Source organism: Sorex araneus, chromosome 4 (genome assembly GCF_027595985.1).
Source record: "Sorex araneus isolate mSorAra2 chromosome 4, mSorAra2.pri, whole genome shotgun sequence".
In the NCBI taxonomy this organism is placed as follows: Eukaryota; Metazoa; Chordata; class Mammalia; order Eulipotyphla; family Soricidae; genus Sorex; species Sorex araneus.
The window spans coordinates 45,031,151-45,053,654 of NC_073305.1; the positions used below are offsets into that span (position 1 = coordinate 45,031,151).

At 44.5% G+C, this 22,504-nt stretch overlaps 1 protein-coding gene across 1 annotated transcript; it reads left to right on the top strand.

The window, feature by feature from the left end:
- Nucleotides 1-52: 52 nt before the first annotated feature.
- On the top strand, nucleotides 53-21,970 carry FBXW12 (F-box and WD repeat domain containing 12). The gene is made up of 10 exons (XM_004615146.2): nucleotides 53-142; nucleotides 1,926-1,963; nucleotides 2,124-2,281; nucleotides 3,412-3,530; nucleotides 9,808-10,017; nucleotides 12,287-12,445; nucleotides 13,958-14,168; nucleotides 15,710-15,888; nucleotides 15,966-16,102; nucleotides 21,859-21,970. The coding sequence occupies exons 1-10, from the start codon at nucleotides 53-55 to the stop codon at nucleotides 21,968-21,970; spliced, it is 1,413 nt and encodes a 470-aa protein (XP_004615203.2).
- The last annotated feature ends 534 nt before the right edge of the window (nucleotides 21,971-22,504 follow it).

Genomic DNA, 22,504 nt, shown 5'->3' on the forward strand with positions numbered 1-22,504 from the left:
GGCCCATCTGCTCAGGAGAAAGTAGACCGGAGGTGCGTTCGGGCTGTGTAACATGGAGATCCAGTTGCCTGAGGTGCCGTTGTTGAGAATCTTCTCCTTTCTGGATGTAATCAGCTTGCTACAAGTTTCCAAAGTGAACAAGGTAAAAGCTGTTCACTATCACTCTGTGCTGATCATCTCTGCCTCCATCCCTTTTCCCCTGCTTCTTGCTCAAGTTACCTTTCACTCTGCTCCTACGGCCTTGATGTCTTTGCCACCCCAGCCTTATCCTGTCAGCATGCCTTCATTCTTTAAATGTTTCCAGATATGCCTAAATTTGACCTGCCCTCCAATACACCCGCATCCCTGGTACTCCGTTGCTTCACCTGACCCATTTGAGAGCAATTTTCAGAATAATGGACCAATATGCTGGACGGTTTGAGGTTTATTAATACTGAGGGTCTCCTATTTTGTTAAATGAAAATGACTAGGGGCAAGGGTGTTGATATTAACCCTAAGTGTTTTAGGTTTCATCAGTGAATTGCCCCTTTCCCTCCCCCCGCAGAGAAGCTTATCATACTCTTTCGAGCATCTTTAATCCCCTGAGTTTATCTTTAATCTTTTCTTTGTGCTTTACCTCTCATTGTCACAATTCCCCAAGTCAGTCTTGGTTTCTTATAAGCCAAAACTTAGGTGACTCAGGATAGTGTGTTTATAGTGAATTACCTGATTTTCTATTTCCCCCACAGCCTTTTCATATTTTACTACAGAGCAATGTTCTTTGCTTACACAGAAAATCACTAATGCTATGCTCCTAATATTTGGGAGTTGATTGACTCTAAAATATACCTACTCTATCATAATTACTTGACTCAGGCTTCAGTTGCTGTAGTTCCTAACACCCCCACAAAGGGAGGTCCTACCGTGGGACTGGGATGGACCTGGGGCAATTGGTGAAGCTACCTGGACATTGAAATGGGACCATCTAGAAAGCATAAAAGCATGGTCTTGGTGCAAGCTGTAATGACGTAAGAGACCTCCATAGGGAAGGGTAAGGTAAACTGACCTGAGGACTTAGTCTGGTATTTATGGTAAAAATCTTGCTTGTTCTCAGAGCCCAGAGAACTAAGTTTGGGAATCTGTATCTCGTACTGTGTTTATCCAAATAACTTCAAGTATTAATAAGAAGTAAACTTAATTGTTTAATATGTACAACTTAAGGGAAAGGGAAGAGCAATACAGATGTCCCTGGGAGACTGTGTGCCTCCTTGAGTTAATCCCCTCCAGAGAATTGCCTCCGCCAAAACGCTTTACCTATTTAAATGATCGATCACACCTAGGTGCAGTCCTAGTTCTCAAACCCCTTCAGATATTCTAAAAGCATGCTAGCAGCTCTGCATTAAACAGACCACTTTTACCATCTATCCGTGAGTCCCCCATCTCTTTATCCCACTGCTGCAGAAGCCTGGGGAGGACGGGGAGGTGACTCTCTATCACAAACACAATCACCGCGCACCTCCACACTTTGTGAAGTCACACCAGGGAACTAACACAGTGGAGAAGGCTCTTGCCTTGAACATGGCTCACTTAGCTTCAAACCCTGGCACTGCCAGAACAGACTCCTGAGCACTACAGAGCCTGGCCCAAGACAACAAAATGACTATCTGCTACAGGTGTGTTGTAGAGACTCAATGGTCCCAGAAGCTCAGGTTTCAAGCTCTTGGAAACTGTCTTTTCCTGGAAATCTTCCAGGAGTGCCAAGGACTGTTAGCAGCAGCTGCAGGGCCATGCATCTCCCGGCACTGCAAGGTTTTGAGAATTAGAATGATAGCTCTTGTCAGGTGGGCCTTGGGCCAGTGCAAATAATAGTAGTGGGGGAGACAGCATTGTCAGCGTTTGGGTGCTGGAGGTCTTGATTGTCTGTATCTTTCTTCCCTCTCCTCCAGTCCTGGAAGAAAGTTGCAGAGACTGAATCCCTGTGGAGGTGAGCAAGGAAAGGGCTGGGTGGGGAGACCAGTTTGCCCAGGGTAGAGGGGTCTCATGTCATGGAGGCTGTGGGCAAAAGTGAGAGACAGAGGTGAAGGTCAGTGGTGGGCAATTGGGACAGGAACATGGAACTGATGGGATTGTGACCTTATTTCCAGAAACCTGTGTCTGAAAAAATGGAGCTTCTGCAATTTCACTCAGCTTCAAGGCACACAGACGTGGAAGAATTTCTTCCTCCATCTAACGAGGCAGGAGCGCCAGATGGCCTTGGCAGAGCCACAGGACTTTAACGTCAAAGTAACAAAGGACAAGATAGGTATGAGGACTGGGGCCCCTAGGCAAAGCTGCTTAATTTGTGGGTTGTGACACCATCATGTTCCTGAGTGTGGGGTTATGAAAATGACAGCAGTATAAGGACACACATGATGCCAGGCTTACTTTGGCTCTGTGCTCAGGAATCACTCCTAGTGGTGCTCAGAGAATCCCAGGTAGTGCCAGGGATTGAACCCGAGTTGGCCACGTGCAAGGCAAGGGGCCTACCTGCTGTACTGTCTCCTGCTCCCCAAAGGGAAAGTTTTAAAATAACAGATTCTGGGGGCCAGAGTGATAGTACAGCAGGTAGGGTGCCTGCCTTGCATGCAACAGACCCGGGTTCAATCCCTGGCATCCCATTGGTACTCCCAAGCACTGCCAGAAGTAACTTCTGAGTGCAGAGCCAGGAGTAATCGAGCATCGCCAGGTGTGACTTTAAAAAGCCAAAAATAAATAAACAAAAACTTTGCTCTTTAAAAAATAATAAATAAATAAAATAAAACAATAGGTTTTTCTACTTAGTTCCTGATACCTCCTTATAGTTTAAAATAGTTCCCTTCACTCTGGAGGTGGGTAGGGTATAAATTAGCCATAAAGCACATTCCTTGCATGTGTTGGCCATGGGTTTGTTCCCTAGTATTTTAAAAAATTATGAATATATTTATTTTTTAGATTTCCATTTTATATCTACAACACTAAGCTTAAAGTGAAAACGGAAGTTGGCCATTATCTCCCAAATCAGCAATGGGAATCCATGTTGGATGACTTTGAAGCCCAATTTTCAAAAACTCTGATGCTCTTGTAGATAATTGATACACAAACCCTCTTAAGAACTCGCAGGAGGGGCTGGAGCGATAGCACAGCGGGTAGGGCATTTGCCTTGCATGTGGCTGACCTGGGTTCAATACTTAGCATCCCATTTGGTCCTCCGAGCACCTCCAGGAGTAATTCCTGAGTGCAGAGCCAGGAGTAACCCCTGTGCACTGCCAGGTGCGACCCAAAAGTAAAGCAAAAAAATAAAAAAGAACGTGCAGGAAAACTTAACATTATTTTCTAAGGTTTCTCTTTTTTCTGTTGGCTCCTCCCTCTGCTGCTTGTGGCCATACAGGCTTTACATGGTCTGTTTCTTTCTAGGAGTCATAGGAGCTATGGCTTACCTCTCAGGCAATGGCCACACAGAAGATGCGCAAGAAAAGTCAATCTTGTGTACCCTGTCATCCAAGTGCATATTGTATGCCTGGGACGTGCAGGAGGTGAGTCTGGCAGTGCCGAGCCCACATAATGCACACCTGTGTCCCTCCAGAACGGAGCAAGTGCTAGGTGGAAAATCATACTGGGATGCTGACAAAGCAGGGTCTCCAGCTGTTCCTGTGTCCTCGTTTAGACTATAGATACACAGGTTCATTTTTTTTGAGGGGTTTGGTGGTGCTCAGGGCCTCTCCCTGCCCCCTGATGGTGCTAAGAGGACCATAGGCAGTGGCAGGGATAGAACCAGGGTCAGCTGCAGACAAGGGGCAAGCACCTTCACCTGGGATTCTCTCAGCCCCCTAAAGTTTTCTTAGGGGTGCTGTGCCCTGCAGTGGTACTTGGGGATCAGGTGGTGCTGAGGAACAAACCCACAGGTTCACTTTTGGTTGACTGTCTATCTAAATTTATCCAAGAAATAATCTTCTGCCTGGGACGTGAACCAACGGAGAAAGAGCTGACCTTTGGGCACTGTACCTATTCATTGCCTGTCCTGCATCTTTCGAAGCAGGTTTTATCTTAGGGAAGTGCTCTCTCCCTTAGGCCACTTCTAAGGAACCCATGACTGTCCTCTCTGTTAGGACTAGTATATGCAGGGCAAGAAGCACTGGAGAGGGAGGTAGAAGACCTTAGTGAGGATCTTGGATTATTCTTTATTTTTATACCCTACCTGGTGGTGCTTACACACATTAACTGTGGTGCACCGGAGAGTGAGCACAGGCTCAGCTGCTGCACAGCTCTCCAAGATGGTATCTGTGCACATGGGTAGTTCTGGGGATCGAACTTGTGGCCTTGAGCAGGAACAATAGTATAGTAGAGTGGGTAGAGCATATGCCTTACACATGGTTAACCCATGTTCAATTCTAGGCATCCCACATGGTCCCCCAAGCCCGCCACAAGTAATTTCTGAGTGCAGAGTCAGGAGTAACTCCTGAGTGTGCACCCCCCTTGCCCCTGCAAAGAAAAAAAAAAGCCAAACTTGTAGCCTCTTGCTGGCAGAGCAGCCTTTGCCACTGAGCCCTTCCCAGGCCCTCAGATAACAATAATTTTTTTCCCTGGAGCCAGAGAGATAGTACAATTGGAAAGGTGCTTGTCTTGTGTACAACACAGGTTCAATGCCCAAAACTCCATATGGTTCATCATGCTTCACCAGGAGTGACACCTGAGCACAGAACCAGGAGTAAGCTCTTAGCACAGCTGGGGATAGCTAAAAAAAAAGAATCTTTTTCCTGTTTGTAGCTTTTCTCCTCCCCATTAATATTAGATAATGCCTCTCTACTGCTTCAGAAAGATGGTAGATACTGTTATATGTATATGAGGCTGTATGAAATGAATGAGATGAATCTATGGAAGTGTGCTCTCATCTTAATTTTTTTGTTTTTGTTTTTGGGGCCACACCCAGTAATGCAAAGGGGTTATTTCTGGCTCTGCACTTAGGAATCACTCCTGGCGGTGTTCAGGGGACCATATGGGATGCTGGGGATCAAACCCAGGTCGGCTGCTTGCAAGGAAAATGCCCTACCCGCTGTACTATTGCTCCAGCTCCTGCCCTTACCTTAAATTGACCATCTTGTATGTCAGTAACTTAGTAAATTGTGGGGATGGGGCGGGATTAGAAAAGTTAAGTTCTTGGGTAACTTGTTCTAGGGAAAATCAGTTTTCCCACCCAGATGGATCCCATGGCAGGGAATCCAGGCTTTTTGCCAACAGCCAACACCAACTTGCAGTCATACAAGTGAGCCATCTTATAGATGGATCCTCCAGCCCCAGACAAGCCTGCAGGTTACTTCATCCCAGGCTGTATCTTATAGCAACCTAATTAGAGTGACACAAAGTGGATCCAGTTGTGAGTTTTTGACTAACAAATGCTGTGTGGGATGAGTGCTTACTGCTTTGAATTTTTTTTTCTTTTTGGGTCACACCCAGCAATGCACAGGGATTACTCCTGGCTCTGCACTCAGGAACTACCCCTGGTGGTGCTCAGGGGACCATATGGGATGCTGGGAATCGAACCCAAGTTGGTCGTGTGCAGAGCAAACGCTCTACCCGCTGTGCTATCGCTCCAGCCCCCTGAATTTCTAATCAATTTGTGATACAAAATAAATAACAAACACATTATTGATTATCTGGAAGTGGGGTGCTGCCATAAATAAAGCCTAAAATGAAGTGTCAGGGAGAGAACTCAAAGGGTTGGGTTCATGCTTTGCATGCAGGTGCTGGGGTTTGATACCCAGACCCACGTGGTCCTGGTGCCACTGAGTTTGGCCCTCAAACAAAAACAAAACCTTAAATGTGGAAGAAGTTTGAAAACCAGGTAGTGGGAAGAGTGTTGGACTTTGAAGAGATTGTTAGCAAAAGCCTGAGACCCTACATGAATCAATGAGGACTTAAAGTGGGGAAATGTTACTGGGTGCTGGAGGAAGGGAAATCCTTTCCACATAGTGGCAGGAAGTTTAGCAATACAGTCACCTGTGGTAACTGAAAATTATAAAACATAAAATTAACTGAATAATCTTGCTAAGGATATTTTCAGGCAAAATACTGAATATTAGTTTGTTGGCTGCTTCTTGATTATAATCAGAAGCAAGTTAGAATTAAAACAACAAACAATTGGGGGAGAGGGAGCCAAACAGTTTTAGTTCTAAAAATTTCCCATCTTTTTTTTGTTGTTGTTGTTGTGAGGGCACATCCATCTGTACTCAGGGCTTACTCTTGGCTCTGTGCTCAGGGATCACTCCTGGCCATCTGTACTCAGGGCTTACTCCTGGCTCTGTGCTCAGGGATCACTCCTGGCCAGCTCAGGGGACTGTATTGGGTGCCAGGGATAGAACCTGGGTCAGTCACATGCAAAACAAGAGCCTGACCCAGTGCACTATATCTCTGACCCCCTGAAAATTCTCAATCTTTTATTCTTTAATTTTTATTCCCAGTCCTAAATATTTCAAATTATGCTATAAATTAAGAAATAGGACATCAAGAAGGATTAATCCAGGCTGATGTAGATAACCATACTTTAAAGTGATAGCTACAAAATCCTTGGGTCCTAGAAAGAGAAAAGAGGCCTCAGAGAACTTTCAATCAGTTCTAGAAAACACTAGAACCTCTTCTGTGTGTGAGGCAGCATCCTAGGGTGGCCCCAGGAGCTCATTCAAGACTTGTGCATGTTTTTCTCTTAATCCAAGTTTTCTACATAGCTGTCAGTCCTCAATGCTTCCTAGTTCTTCCACCTTATTTTCCACTCCCCCCTTTTTCTTTTTCTTTTTCTTTTTTTTTTTTTGTGGGGGATGGGTCACACCTAGCAGTGCTCAAAGCGTACTCCTGTCTGCACTTAGGGATAAGTCCTGGCAGTGCTAGGGGGACCATATGAGATATCAGGGATCAAAGTTGGGTCAGCGCATACAAGGCAAGTGCCTTACCCACTGCGCTATCTCTATGGGTATCCCCCTTTTCCTTGAATGAGAGGGTTTATGCCATCCATTGCCTTCCCTCCTTTTGTATTTTGAAAATGGGGGACAGACAACTAGTAAACAGTTCTAAGGTTTTTCACATTAAAAATGAACTGAGGGGCTGGAGAGATAGCACAGCAGGTAGGGCGTTTGCCTTGCACGCGGCCGACCCGGGTTCCATTCCCAGCATCCCATATATGATATGAGCATCATATCAAAATCTAATGTGGGGGCCGGAGCGATAGCACAGCGGGTAGGGCGTTTGCCTTGCACGCGGTTGACCCGGGTTCGATTCCCAGCATCCCATATGGTCCCCTGAGCACCGCCAGGAGTGATTCCTGAGTGCATGAGCCAGGAGTAACCCCTGTGCATCGCCAGGTGTGACCCAAAAAGCAAAAAAAAAAAAAAATGAACTGAATGTCAAGCCAGAGAGAGAGATCAGGGAGTAGGGCACTTGGCACTACTTAAGACAGATCCAGCTTCAATCCCCAGCACCACAGACCACAAAACAAGGTGAATCTAAAAAGCCCCCATTTTACCTGGACCTAATTAAACAGTGAGATTCTAGACTCTGAAATTATGCCATAATCATTTAGGGACAATAGGAGATGCTGAATGTGTTTTACAGGTAGGAAACAGATGAAGCAAGTAGGAGACAGGTGAAGCATTTGTAGTTACAAGATGAACTGCAGTCAGCATAGAAGATGCTCTTCAATATTCCTGTTTATGTAGCATTCATCTTCTGCAGGCTATTTCCATACTAAACAGACCCTTTGTAAGTAATAGGCTATAGTGGAAGTGATGGTGCATAACTTCTAAAGTTCTGGTCTAAAAGACACCTCCTCTCTCTAGAGTCATTGGCTCTTAGAAAACTAGTTATGATGTTGTGAGAAGTCTTTGAATGACCTAGGGGGTGGATATTGAGGACCCTAACAGTATCCAGAACCCCCTCAGCAGCCGTAGAGCAAGCCATCCTGAAAGTGGGGGTTGGTGTTAGCCCTGAGTCCCTAGGCCCAGCTGCTCTTGAACTTTGAACTGAAACTATCAAGGAACAAACTTACTGTTTTAAGTCACCCAAATTTGCTATGATTTACCACACAGCAATTGTATTGGGCAAGGTCTCATACTGGTAGGAATAAGAAAAATGATCACTAGCCTAGGAGATAGCTCAAAAGGGATTGAATGCATGCTTGTATGCAGGAGTCCAGATTCAAGCCCCAAAACAGTCATTGCTTTTGGGGAGGGAGGCAAGGTTAATAAATAGAGTGCAGGGGGTTTGATAAAGTCTAGAACTATTTACAGGGCCTGGAGATAGAACAGCAGGCAGGGCACTTGCTTTGCAGGTGGCAGGCCGAGGTTTGGTCCTCATCACCCCATATGCACCCTGAGCCCCACCAAGAGTGATCCCTGAGCATGGTTGTATATGTCCCAGCCCCCTGCAAAATAGTAGTTCTACTGATCATTTCATGGTTTGTCAAAATTTACATTTATCTGTTTTTCCTTCATATGACATATTTAAGTTTTAAAAGTCTAAAAAAAAGTCCACAGAGGAGCTTTCTTGTTTGTTATATAAATAGTTGATGATGGAATAACAATTCTCAAAATAGTTCTTATGCTCTAAAGCCATGTAGGAGGCAGAATTGAGTTCTGTTTCATGTGTTGTGAAGAAATATCAGAGTCCTACAGAAATTACAGAAGTAACTTGTCAAAGACTTCTAGAAAGAAGAAAACTGATTTGAGCCAAAACAATCTGATTTTGTATTAACATTTATTTTTTAAAAATTCATCGTGATTTACAAAAACTGTTGATATGTTTCAAGTATTGTGTTTCACTCCAAACACAATACCAACATCCCTCCACCTATGGCCCTTCTCCCACCCCACCTCTTTAGCAAACTCATTTCTTAAAATCTACTTCTGGGGCCAGATAGTGTACAGTGGGGAGGGCACTTGGCTTGCACACAGTTGACCCAAGTTTAATCCCTGGTATCCCATAGGGTTCCCCCAAACACCTCCAGGAGTAACCCTTGAGCATTGTGGGTATGGCTCAAAAACACACAAAAAAATTTTAAGTTAGGGGCTGGAGTGATAGCACAGCGGGTAGGGCGTTTGCCTTGCACGCAGCCGACCCGGGTTCGAACCCCAGCATCCTATATGGTCCCCTGAGCACCGCCAGGAGTAATTCCTGAGTGCAGAGCCAAGAGTAACCCCTGTGCATTGCTGGGTGTGACCCAAAAGGCAAAAAAATTTAAATTAAAATTTACTTATAGTTTACGTTATGAGCTTACAATAGTGTTGACTCTTAGAGTTGTGATGTAGTTACCTCACTTCTTCATTGCTGAAATTCCAAAACCCTTGACCAATGCCCGTCTGTTATCATAGTCCACTTCCTCCTCTACCTTCATTAGCATTCTCCTTTGTATAATTCAGGGCCACGGGTTGGCCATCACTGAATATTTTCTATTCCCTTGTCCTGTATTTGTATTACCACAGGTAAATGAGATCATCCAATATTTTTCCTTAGTTCCCTTAACATGATAACTGCCAGTTCCATCCAGGTTGCAGCAAGCTTGTGATTTCATTCTGATCATTCTTTATTCACATTTGTGAGCTCCTACCTTTGAATATATCACATAGTTCCATATATCACATAGTTCCTTTTTTCCTGATTACAACCATTCAATAAAGTGAGATGCTGGGAGCGTTTTCCTATTCTTTCCCCAGGCACAGGACCTGAATCAGATTTGAAGGTGTCCAAATAAAGACTAGACTAGTGGAATGACTACAGAGTAGGTGTGAAGGACCTTTGGATGCACGGAGTGTTCTTTCTGTTCTCTAGGGTGTTGTGATCTGGGAAAGCCCAGTCCAGAGAACTCGGCTCTTGAATCTTGCAACCCTCCCTCAGATGCATCTTGTATTTACTGTGGACATGGAGGGAAAGATCAAAATGTGGAATTGTTGGGACAAAGAGGATTTGGCTACTCTCAGCATGCCCAATCCCTGTTTTTCCTTGGAAACTTGTGTCACCGTGGAGGGCTCGTTCCTGATGGTAAGTGAACCTCACTTCTGGAGGGGTCCACCATACAAAATGTGCTGCCTGCACAACCACAGGAGTCCCATTACTGATAGCATCACCATCTATCTGCCTGAGGCCATCCTTTCCACATTCCCTGAGAGCCGCAGTATGCCAGCAAATGCTGCTCATACAAGTCCCATTCCATCCTGCCTTCGGTCTTCTCCAGTACACTTCTAGCTACTCTTATAAAGCAAATCCTTTCCTGAATTCTTTTTTTATGTGTCTCCTCTTCCACATAAGAATATCTCACAGAAATACTGTACAGTCTACACCCTTGGGTAGGGTCTGTGGGAGGAAGAGATATATGTCTGGGGAGATGTTGAAGGGAAAAAAATAGTATCGATGAACTAATGAGTAAAAGTATCCTTGTGAAGAGGGGCTGGAGCAATAGCACAGCGGGGAGGGCGTTTGCCTTGCATGCGGCCGACCCGGGTTCTAATCCCAGCATCCCAGATGGTCCCCTGAACAACGCCAGGGGTAATTCCTGAGTGAAGAGCCAGGAGTAACCCCTGTGCATCACCGGGTGTGACCCAAAAAAACAAAACAAAACAAAATATCCTTGTGAAGAATGCTTGGGACTTAGAAGCTTTTTTTTTTTTTATCATCTTCAACAGTGTTTTGGGGTAGGCTAGGTATCACTGTGTCACTGTATTACTGTTGTCCTGTTGTTCATTGATTTGCTCGAGCAGGTGCCAGTAATGTCTCCATTCATCCTTGTCGCGTGTTAGTGTAGCCCGATGGCACATTAGGGGCTCTTTCAGGGTCAGGGAAATAAGAACTGTCATTGCTACTGTTTTTGGCATATCGAGTATGCCACAGGTAGCTTGCCAGGCTCTGCCGTGCAGGCGGGATACTCTTGGTAGCTTGCCAGGATCTCTGAGAGGGATGGAGGCTTTTAGGGTGGCCTCTAATCGTCTTTACAGGTGTTCCCAGTCAGGCATATATATACATATATATATATATATATATATTTCCCTCTATGATTTGTTGCATACTGTCTGAACCCCATCAAATATGGTGTGGTAATTATGGAAAATGATTAGGGAGTGTCTTATGATGTGTCGCATGGCCACGAAAGCAGCTGCGTGGTCCAGAAATATGTTCACTCATATGTGAGGCTTGGCCTGAGCGTGTGGAAAGTGACCTGGAACGTGGCAGCGGTTGGGTTGTGGAGGTCGGCTGCTGGAGCTGGGTCCCTTGGGGCTGGGAGGGCTCTCACCCGGTCCTCTCTGGGGTGCCCCTGAATGAAAACAACCTGGCGCAGAGTCCAATGGCATGATTATGGGGGCCTCATTTTATGCTCCCTTCTGGGAGAAGCAGCCATGAGTTCTGGATGGTGGCTGATGAGGAGATTATGTGGCACCAGCAGGAGGTGGCTTATGCGCTTTACCCCTGGGTCACCAGAGAGTAGGATCACTGCAGGCAGAGGATCTCTGCTCCCAGGTCCCATAAGCCAGGTTTTAATTATTTGATAATGTGACATTGACTTACAAGACTATAAATGTTCACATGTTTTAGGGGTACAATGTTACCACTTCCCACCCACCAGCAAAAGTCCAAGATACCTTCATCAGTTATTGGGTCCAACACACACTGCCTACTCCCTTCCCACCTTAATTACTCCATTCTTGGGTCTGAGTCAAAGGATCTTTCACGGGCTCTCTGTGCTCTTGTTTTGTTTCTTTATACCCTACACCTGACTGAGATCACCTAGCATTTGTCTTTCTTCCTCTGACTTGCTTCACTTGAGCTTGACCCTCTCTATTTCCATTCATGTTGTAGAAAAACAGCAATATTTCATCTTTCAGGATGGCTTATAGGAATTCCATTGGGTCTATATGCCATATTTATTTATGCAGCCATATGTTGTTGGACACTTGGATTAATTTCAAAACTTGACTATTGCTGATAGCACTGCAGTGAACAAATGTGTGCATATATTTTGAATTAGTGACTTTGAGGTTCTTTGGAATGGAATTTCTAGATAATGATTGTTAAAATTTTAACTTTTTTGAGGAATCTCTGGACTGTTTTTTATAGAGGTCAATCCAGTTCACAATGAATGTGTGGAGCTGGTCAGCACTTAGTGTTTCTGACCTTTTGTTACCATAAGCTATTGGCAGAGGCTTACAAGGGCCACTGTGTGATTGGGGAAACTGTGCTGGATTTCTCCTGACTTCTGTGTGCTTTCAATGTTCCAACTTTTTCCAGTAACATGTTGATGATGATGATTTGGTTTCAGGTGGGCAGCATTAAAGGTGAAATCTACACATTGACTGTGCCTGAGTTAAGGGAAGTTTCTAAAATAAAAGCATTTGAATATAGCGTTGATTTTCTGAACTTCTCTCCTGACAACAAATGGCTGTTTGCATGTGGATCCCATCAAGTCACATTGCCAACGGTAGGTGCTACTCTGTGTGTGTTTTAATGTGGGAGAAGAGGTTAAGCACTGAGAAATTAAAGGAAGGCTGAGAAATTAAAGAGTTTAGTGAGGATCAGAAAAATTGCTCACTTCTCTCCAGTGCCCTCATGTGGAACCGTTTCCTATAGGCCAGTGTTTCTCAACTGGAACTATGGGTCCTCAGGATATTCTGAGAGGCCCGCAAGTGAAAATCACAGATGCTAGGCCATGGCACAAGACTAGGGTGGGAGGCGGGGCAGGCAACCCATAGCATAGGAGAGTCACAGGAAAGAAACAAGGTCAGAAGATCAGGAAAGGAACTGGGGTGGGAGAGCAATAGTACAGCAAGTAAGGCACTTGCCTTGCACACAACCAACCTGGATTCAATTCCAGGCATCTTAAATGATTCCCTGAGCATAGCCAGGAGCAGTTCCTGAGTGTAGAGCCAGGAGTAACCCCTAAGCATCACCAGGTATGCCCCCCATACACACATGCCAAAAAAAGGGATTGGAAAAGGGTTAATAAACACTTCTCTGGGCCACAAACTAATGCAAAACCATTTAGAAATTTTCTCATGAAGCCTCAACCAGGCAAAGGATGGAAAAGGATGAGAGATCAAGAAATGAGGACCGTTGGTAACCTTGCTCACTTTACCTTCCCTTCTTGAGCTTTCATCCCCCTTTGGCTAGAAAGCACAGAAAAGTTCAGAAGCAAATAAACATTCAGGAGTATCTAAATGTCATTCTGAGAAAGCCTTTGGTCCCGAAGCAAACAATTTTTAGCAGGGCCTATGTGCTGAGGCATCAGAAAACAGGGAACTAAGAGCAGATGCAGAAAAAGCCCAGCATCCCTTGTCTAATTTTCTGAGGACAATCTTACCCACCACCTGGTCAGGGACCAGGGTGGCAAGATGATTGCAGCCCCCAGGGAAGGTCAGAGAAGATTTGAGAATTCTGCTCCTGTGGACCCTGTCCTGCTCCGGGGCAGGGTAGGAAGGTGGGGTTCTTTGTAGGAAAGACAGGCAGAAAAGACTACTCAATACTTCTGAGATTCAAAATAAATTTTGGCCTGCAACACATGATTGGTGGGAGGAGGATGGGGTAGCTGGCCATGCTAGGAGATGCTCAGGGGTTATTCTGGCTCTGGGCTCAGGAGTGATGCTCGGAGAGCCATATGTGATGCTGGGGATTCAAGTATTGGGAGAGGGGGCGGTCATGGCTGCCACAGCCCAATATAAGTGTCTTACCTCCTGTACCATCTCTCTGGGTCCAATGTGATATTTATTTTGTTTTGGGGATCACACCTAGCTGTAATCAGGATCACCTCTGACAGTGCCTATGGGACATGGTGCTGGAGTTATCCATATGCAAGTCAAGAGCCTAAACTCCTTGACTATCTTTCAAGCCTACCCAACATGAATTTTTTTTCTGGGGGAGTTTTTCCAAGTCACTTTATGACTGAAATATATTTGTTTCCCCTCTCCTGACATCATGTGTAATAACCTCTCCACAGGTATTTTTGACAGAGTACTTGCTGAACCCAGCAGGAAACCATGTTCCTGCGACTCTCTCAGTTCCATCTTCATCATGCTGCACAAACTCCTGGGCCCCAAGGAGACCAAACAGGATCATAGTGATGTTCCGGAAAGGTTTTGTCAATGCTACAGGGTTTATCACCTTCGACATAACAGCTGAGAGGACTGAAGGCAACATAGTTGTTACTGGTAGGCGATCCCTATTAGAAACAGTGAATTTTTTCCCCACATGTGACAATGATCAGGGGTTACTCCTGGCTCTGTGCTCAGGAATCATGCCTGGCAGTGCTCAGGGGACCATATGGGATGCTGGGGATCATACCCAGGTTGGTCACATACAAGGCAAATGCCCTGCTCGCTGTGCTATCACTCCAGCCCCAAAACACTGATCTCTTCCTCTGTCACAAGCATCCACTGTGAGCACGTGAAGCATCTAGTAAACAGACTGGTCTGTGTACTGGAGGCTGAGGATTGCTGTAGCTGGCAACAAATCCATATCTCTGGACTCGGAAGCTCTGACCTCTGCACACCCTGGTCTTTGTAGGGCAGACAGGGAAAAATTTCCATGGTGGTTTAGGATCTGGGTTCCATGGTTTCTTCCCACCACAGCCTCCCCTCAAAGTCTGAGCTCCTATTTTTTTTTTTATATTTTATTAGTGAAACACTGTGAGGTACAGTTACAGACTTACAACCTTTCGTGCTTGCGTTTCGGTCATACAATGGTCGAGTGCCCATCCCTCCACCAGTGCCCATTTTCCACCAACAATGGTCTCAGCATCCCTCCCACCACCCTCACCTCTGTGGCAGGGCATTCCCTTTTGCTCTCTCTCTCCTTTGGGGTGTTGTGGTTTGCAGTAGAGGTATTAAGTGGTCATCATGTTCAGTCTACAGTCTTTCAGCCCGCATCTCCCATCCTGAGTGGGCCCTCCTAGCACCCTTTACTTGGTGCTCCTATTAATTGCCACATCTCTCTGTTTCTATGTCAGAGCACCTATTCCCATTCCCCTGTCCAATGGCTTACCAATTCCATTTTCTTCACTGGACCAGAGTCCTATGGACTTAGGAAGTATGTCCTTTTAAAAAATCTTTTAAAAAATTTTTAAATTTTTATTTATTAGAGCGATAGCAAATGGGTAAGGCCTTTGCCTTGCACGTGGCTGAACGGGTTCAATTCCTCCATCCCTCTCGGAGAGCCCAGCAAGCTACCAAGAGTATCCCACCCGCACAGCAGAACCTGGCAAGCTACCCATGGTGTAGTCGATAGGCCAAAAACAGTAACAAGTCTCACAATGGAGACGTTACTGGTGCCCGCTCGAGCAAATTGATGACAATGGGACGACAGTGCTACAGTGCAGTGCCGAGCATGGTTCATGATTCATGAAATCCAATCAAAGTCGTTCATGATTGGATTTCAGTCATTACAGTGTTTCAACACCCATCCCTCCACCAGTGTCTTTTTCTTTAAGCACGCTTATTGCCATTTTTCTCCTTGTCTTCTCTTTGCTGTTTTGGGGTTTGTATATCTGGTTACAATGAGCCAGAGATGATTGCTCACTTTGTCCCGGCCTCAGGGATCCCAAAAGGCAGGGACTGCAGATTTGCAATGCTCCACCACAGAGCCACATGCCAGGCCCAGGAAGTGTCTTTCCCCCCACTTATTGCAAGGCTATTATTTTGATGAATGAACCAGAATTTGCATGCATGTGTGTCCATGTTTTGCATGAACTCAGCAAGTCAGATCGCAAGTTTCCGGCTGCCAGCTCACATGGAGATTCCTACATGGATGGGAGTTAGTGACGGGAATACGATTGCCTTTGAGAGTGGTCCCTTCCTGTTCCTCTTCTCCATCAGAGGCCTCCAAATACAACAATTTGAACATCACCAGAGGAACATTGTCTGCCTGTGGGCGGTGTGTATGAGCCTTTATTTCCACTATTCACTGCTCTGCCTCTGACTTGGCCACTCACTCCTGGGTTTCCTTTAAAGGACTCTGTCCATGTGCTCACCGCAGGCATGGATGATTCTTTGCACATGTACATGTGGGAAGAAGGAGATCGTTCTCCATATCTCAAGAGCTGCTTTCATCTGCAATACAGGGACGCTCTTGGTAGTGCACCAAACTGGTAAGCCCTGATTTTTTTCATTTAAATTCTTCCTGAAGTTTGAAATTGTCTACATTTGGTCTGGAGAGATAGTACAGGGATTAGAGCTCTTGCCTTGCAAGAAGTCAACCCAGTTTGATTCCTGGACATAGATTCCCCCCAAACCCTGCCAAGAGTGACTCCTGAGCACAGAGTCAGAAGTAGCCCCTGAGCAATGCCCCATGGTCAATTCCACATAATAAATAAAATGATAATAACTTTTTAAATTTTAAAAAAATTTATTAGTAAATCACCATGAGGTACAGTTACAAACTTATGAACTTTGTGTTTGCATTTCAGTCAACAATGACGTTTACCCATCCCTCTACCAGTGCCCATTCTCCTCCACCAATGCTCTCAGAATCCCTCCCACCCCACCCCCCACCACATCCCCCACCACCCCACCCTGTCTCTGCGGCAGGGCATTCCCTTTTGTTCTCTCTCCTTTTGGGTGTTGTAGTTTGCAATAGAGGTATTGAGTGGCCATTATGTTCGGTCTATAGTCTACTTTCAGCACGCATCTTTCAACTCGAGTGAGTCCTCCCAACATCCTCTACTTCATGTTCCCTTCTCTATCTCAGCTGCCTTTTCCTCCAGCATGTGAGGCCAGTTTCCAAGCTGTGGGGCAGACCTCCTGGTCCTTATCTTTATTACTCTTAGGTTTTAATCTCCCACTCTATTACTTTATATTTCACAGATGAGTGTGATCTATGTCTGTCTCTCTCTTTCTGACTCATTTCACTTAACATGATACTTTCCATGTTGATCCACTTATATGAAAATTTCATGAACTCATCTTTTCTAACAGCTGTAACAGCTGTATAGTATTCCATTGTGTAGATGTATATAATAGCTTTTAACAGACTCTTTGTGTAGGGACAGATATGTAGCTCAGTGGTAAAGTACATGCTTTGCATGAACAAGATGCTGTGGTCAGTCTCTGGCAACACACAGATTTCTTTAGGGGTGTAAGTTTCTTCATATGTAAATACCCTCAAAGAGAATGATTAGGGCCAGGAGGAAGAGCTCAGCAATTTAGAATTCGTGCCTTAAAAGTATATGCAGGGTTGGAGTGATAGTACAGTGGGTAGGGCATTTGCCTTGCATGCAGTGACCTGGGTTCGATACCTGGAATCCCATATGATACCCCAAGCACTTCCAGGAGTAATTCCTGAGTGCAGGGCCAGCAGTAACCCCTGAGCATCGCTGGATGTGACCCAAAAAGCAAAAAAAAAAAATTTGTTAAATTCGTTGCTCATGAGTCTAATCCCCGATGCCAGCACATGTGCCAAGCTCAATTCTGGCTTTTCTGCTCTCTGATCCCTGGTGCTGAAAGCAGTACATGGCAGCTGGGTGTGTGCAAGCACCACAACCAAAGGGTACAAAAAACAGCTTAAAGATGTGTGAGTACCCTGGTTAGGAAGCATGACCTGCTGAGTGTGTGTGTGAGCACCATAGTGACCTTGGTGATAGAGTATGTGCGCCATAAGAATAGAGTGAGCCCCAGGGATGAGAAGACGGCAGCCCAGGCCAGAGTGCATGCTCTGCATCAGGAGCCCCACGTTTGATCACTGGCATCTCACGACCCCAAGCCCTATTAGGAATAACCCCTAAGCACCAACCCAGGTGTCGCCCTGGAGCACTGGCAGGCCTGGCCCTCAAACCAAAAAAATACTGTCTTACATAATTTTAGTTTTCAACTTTTCATTTCTAACATTGCAAAAAAAATAATTTTTGTATATTTCCCTTATATGCTATACTCTTGCTAAATTTATATTTGAATAGCTTAGATTCATCTGTATTAGATTATTTTGTGATTTGTTTTTGTTTTTGTTTTCTTTTTTTTTTCTTTTTGGGTCACACCCGACGATGCACAGGGGTTACTCCTGGCTTTTCACTCAGGAATTACTCCTGGCGGGTGCTCAGGGGACCATATGGGATGCCGGGAATCAAACCCGGGGTGGCCGCATGCAAGGCAAACGCCCTACCTACTGTGCTATTGCTCCAGCCCCCTCGTTTTTGTTTTTGGGCCACACATGGTGATGCTCAGGGGTAACACGTGTCTTTGCACTCAGGAATTACTTCTGGCAGTGCTCAGAGGACTATATGGGATGCTGGGTATTGAACCCAGGTCAGCCATATGTAAAGCAAATGCCCAACCCACTGTAATATAGCCCTTGCTTCTGTGATTATCTATGCAGATACTCATGTACTCATGTTATCTGTCGGTGGAGACAAGTTTAGTTCTTCTCTCCCAGTCTGTCTACCTTAGTCCCCTAGCTCTCACCTTATTGTGTCAGCTATAACCGTCAGAAATACAGTGAGATGGGGTGTAGTCATTCTTGTCTAATATCCAGGGTTTAGCTTTCTATTATTATGAGATTTACTGTATGCAATTAATGCAAATCTGCATTTAGTTCAATAATATTTATTATTTTTCATTAATTTCTTTTTTATAAAGTTGTTTACAATATTTGATTACATTTAATATTCAAACACCAATCCCATCACCATCATACCTTCCCACCACCATATTTTGGATGTTTTCATACCAAACCCCAAACCCTGCCCTCAAAGCATAACTGAAATAATTTATTTTGTATTGCTTGTTATGACTAATTGGCTAAAAATGATCCAGAAAAAAGGTTTCTTAGAGGAAAGTATGTGAGGATTGTTGCATTTCACCCAGGAGCATTTAAACCCTTCTATAGGAGATTAGTAATATGTTGCTAATGGTTGAGCCTTGTGTGCTTATATATATATGTATATATGTACATATATATGTACAAATATATTTCCCCCTAAGGTTGGTTGCATTCTACTTTAAACCCCATCAAATGTGGTGTGCTACTTACTCTTGGTATATCAGTGGTGTATATTTGTACATATATATACACATATATATGTACAAATATATTTCCCCCTAAGGTTGGTTGCATTCTACTTTAAATCCCATCAAATGTGATGTGCTACTTACTCTTGGTATATCAGTGGCGTAAAGTATGAGATGTTATGCGGTAGCAAACATGGCCACGCAGTCCAGGAATAGATTCACCTGTGGATGAGGCTCATCCGAGTGTGGAGAGCGGCTGTGAGCATGTAGCAGCTGAGTTCTAGAGGTTTTTGGCACCAGGACTGGCTCCGTTGAGGCAAGGAGGGGAACTCACCTGCCCCCCTCCAGGTTGCCCCAAATGAAAGCCTGGCACAGAGTCTGAAGGCGTGTCTATGGCATATCATTCTGTGCTCTCTTCTGAGAGATTTATTTATTTATTTATTTATTTATTTATTTATTTATTTATTTTTTGCTTTTTGGGTCACACCCAGCGATGCTCAGGGGTTACTCCTGGCTTTGCACTCAGGAATTACTCCTGGCGGTGCTGGGGGACCATATGGGATGCTGGGGATCGAACCCGGGTCGGCCGAGTGCAAGGCAAACGCCCTACCCGCTGTGCTATCGCTCCAGCCCCTGAGAGATTTATTGTTGAGTCTCTTTCATTGATTTTCTTTTGGAAGGGATTTCTCTTAGGCCCTACCCGGTGAAGCTCAGGGATCCCTCCCGCCAGGGCTCAGGGAATCCTATGTGGTGCCAGGGATTGAAACCAAGCTGATCACACTCAAAACAAGTGCCTACCTACTCAACTATCTTTCCAGTCCCAACATCTGTTATTTTTATGTCCCAGGATGTATTTTTTAACAAATGCTCCAGGTGTGCCTGAAAAGAACATGGATCCTGTCCCTATGGAGTGGGATAGCCTACAAATGGCACCATGGTTGCTTGTCCTCAGCTCCTCTACATCTATCTAACTTTCAATCTAGAAATTCTGTTAATTTTGAGAAATTTTAATGCTCTAGCTATAAATGTGGTTTTGTTTATTTAATTTTGAATTCTATCCATTTTTCTTGCACTCTGCAATTCTGTATTTTTGGTTAACTGACCCTTTTACTTTTATGTAATGTCATGTCTTATTTCTGGTTTTGTTTTTTGTTTTGTTTTTGGCTTTTTGGGTCACACCAGGTGATGATCAGGGGTTACTCCTGGCTCTGCACTCAGGAATTACTTCTGGCAGTGTTCTGGGGACCATATGGGATGCTGGGATGAAACCCAGGTCAGCTGCATGCAAGGCAAACACCCTTCCCATCACTCTGGCCCCACGTCTTATTTCGGATCCTTATTTTTGCTCTTAATTATACCTTACTTGGGACTGGAGTAATAACATAGAGCATAGGGCATTTGCCTTCCATGCGGCCAACCTGGGTTCGATTCCCAGCATTCCATATGATTCCCCAAGCACCACCAGGAGTAATTCTTGAGGGCATTAGCCAGGAGTAACCCCTGTGTATCACCAGATGTGACCAAAAAAAGTATACCTCACCTATTAACTATTTGTGTTTTCTTTTCATTAATGTTTGTACATTGTTTTCCAAGCTTCTATTTCCAGCGTACTTACATTCTATTTGAAGTGAGTTTCTGTAGATAACATCCAGCTGGGTCAAGGTCTTTATCTACTGTGCCTTTTTGGTGTGTTAAGTTCTAGTCTTTCAGAGTTTGGAAAATAACATACCACTTCTTTCTAAATTCCATATTACTGGAAGGGAAATCTGCTGCCATTCAGATGGCTCTTCCTCTAAAAAGAATGTGTCCTTTTTCTCTGGCTGATTTCCAGTTCTTTTCCTTGTCTTTTGTTCTCAGAAATTTCATGAGTCTGGTATAATTTTGGGGGTACTTTTAGGTGACCCCTAGCAGTATTTGGGGGCGAGTCTATGTGGTGCCAGGAATGAACATGGGCCTCCTGCATGCAAAGTGTGCACTGTAGCCTGTTGGGCTGGGAGCTCTCCAGCCCCCATGTCTGGTATAGATTTCTCTGAGCATAAGCTGTTTAGGTCTGATGAGCTCTGTAGGCTTACTAAATTTGATAAGCTTCCCACTATTACTAGTCTCCAAAGAGCTTGAAAGGAGAAAGGAATATCACCTCTACTTAACTTAGTGCAGATGGAGATGGTCAAAAAGCTCCATTCCAGTGTACAAACCTGGTGGTGGGGCTGGGGTATGCCAGCCACCTTTGCTAGGGTTAGTGCTAGGGTTAGTGCAAGGACCCTTCCCCAGTATCTGAGCTCCTGGTGGAGAGGAGTTAGGAAAACCGACAGTAACATAGGATGAGAACAGCTGGCTGGGTTACGCCCACCACCTCCATCATCCCTTGGAAGAAAGGCCAGTCTTCTTTCAGGGTTTTCACCTAGAATGTAGCAGGAAAAATCAAAGGGACTAGAATTCTATTTTTAATAGAAATCTTCTCATTAAATACAATAATCATTAAATACAATAATATGCCAAGTTAATGATAGTTAATTCTGGCAACATCCACCTTGCAAGTGATCATCAGTGTGGTTTTGCCAGATCTACATTTATCCAAACTTCTATAACCAAAGGATCAACTGACATGAGTGAACAGAATGTATCTTTGTCAGTTCTATTTTATCATCATCAGCAATGGGTAGATCTACTTCTCCATTTTTTTTTTCTTTTTTGGGTCACACCCGGCTATGCACAGGGGTTACTTCTGGCTATGAACTCAGGAATTACTCCTGGCGGTGCTCAGGAGACCATATGGGATGCTGGGAATCAAACCCGGGTTGGCCACGTGCAAGTTGCAAATGCCCTACCCGCAGTGCTATCACTCCCTTCCTACTTCTCCCTTTTGTCCACTGATGACATTGGTTTCTTTTTTTCCTGTTGGCAGCTATCTCTCCAAAGCCATCTGTGATAATAGGAGCATAGTGTACGTGGTGTCAAAAATCCGTGAATCCAGCATGCTGTTGATGTATTCCTTGAAAAAGAATTATGGACATTAATGAAATGAACTCTGTATCATTGTCAATGTAATAAAAATAATCTTGTTTGCATGCCCAGTTACCTTAGCAATAAAGGAAATAGGGGTTTATCTGCAATGAATCAGATTCTAAGACAACTGAATATCAGGTGCCAGACAGACAGGATGTGGAGCTACCTGTCCTGTCCCTGCTGTCAGAACACAAAAGGGAATAAAACATGGAGGGTCACAGCTGTGATCTGAACTACTAAAGGAGGAGCAAACTGTGGGGAGAAGTTCAAAATTAAACTAAGACTAGTTTGTATAGAGTGTATGAGACTGGCGATGTGGTGTCATGGTAGAGCACATGTCTCCCATGTGCAAGGCCCCAGTTTCAATCTCTGGCATCACCTACCTGCTCCCAGCACCACCACGTATGACTCCCCAGCACAATTTAAATATGTATATATATATATATATCAACCTGTAAAATTTAAGCAAACAAAAAGCATTAGAAAAACATAGGCTAGAACGGACTCAACATATGACTTAAGCTATCTCTCCCACCCAATATAGA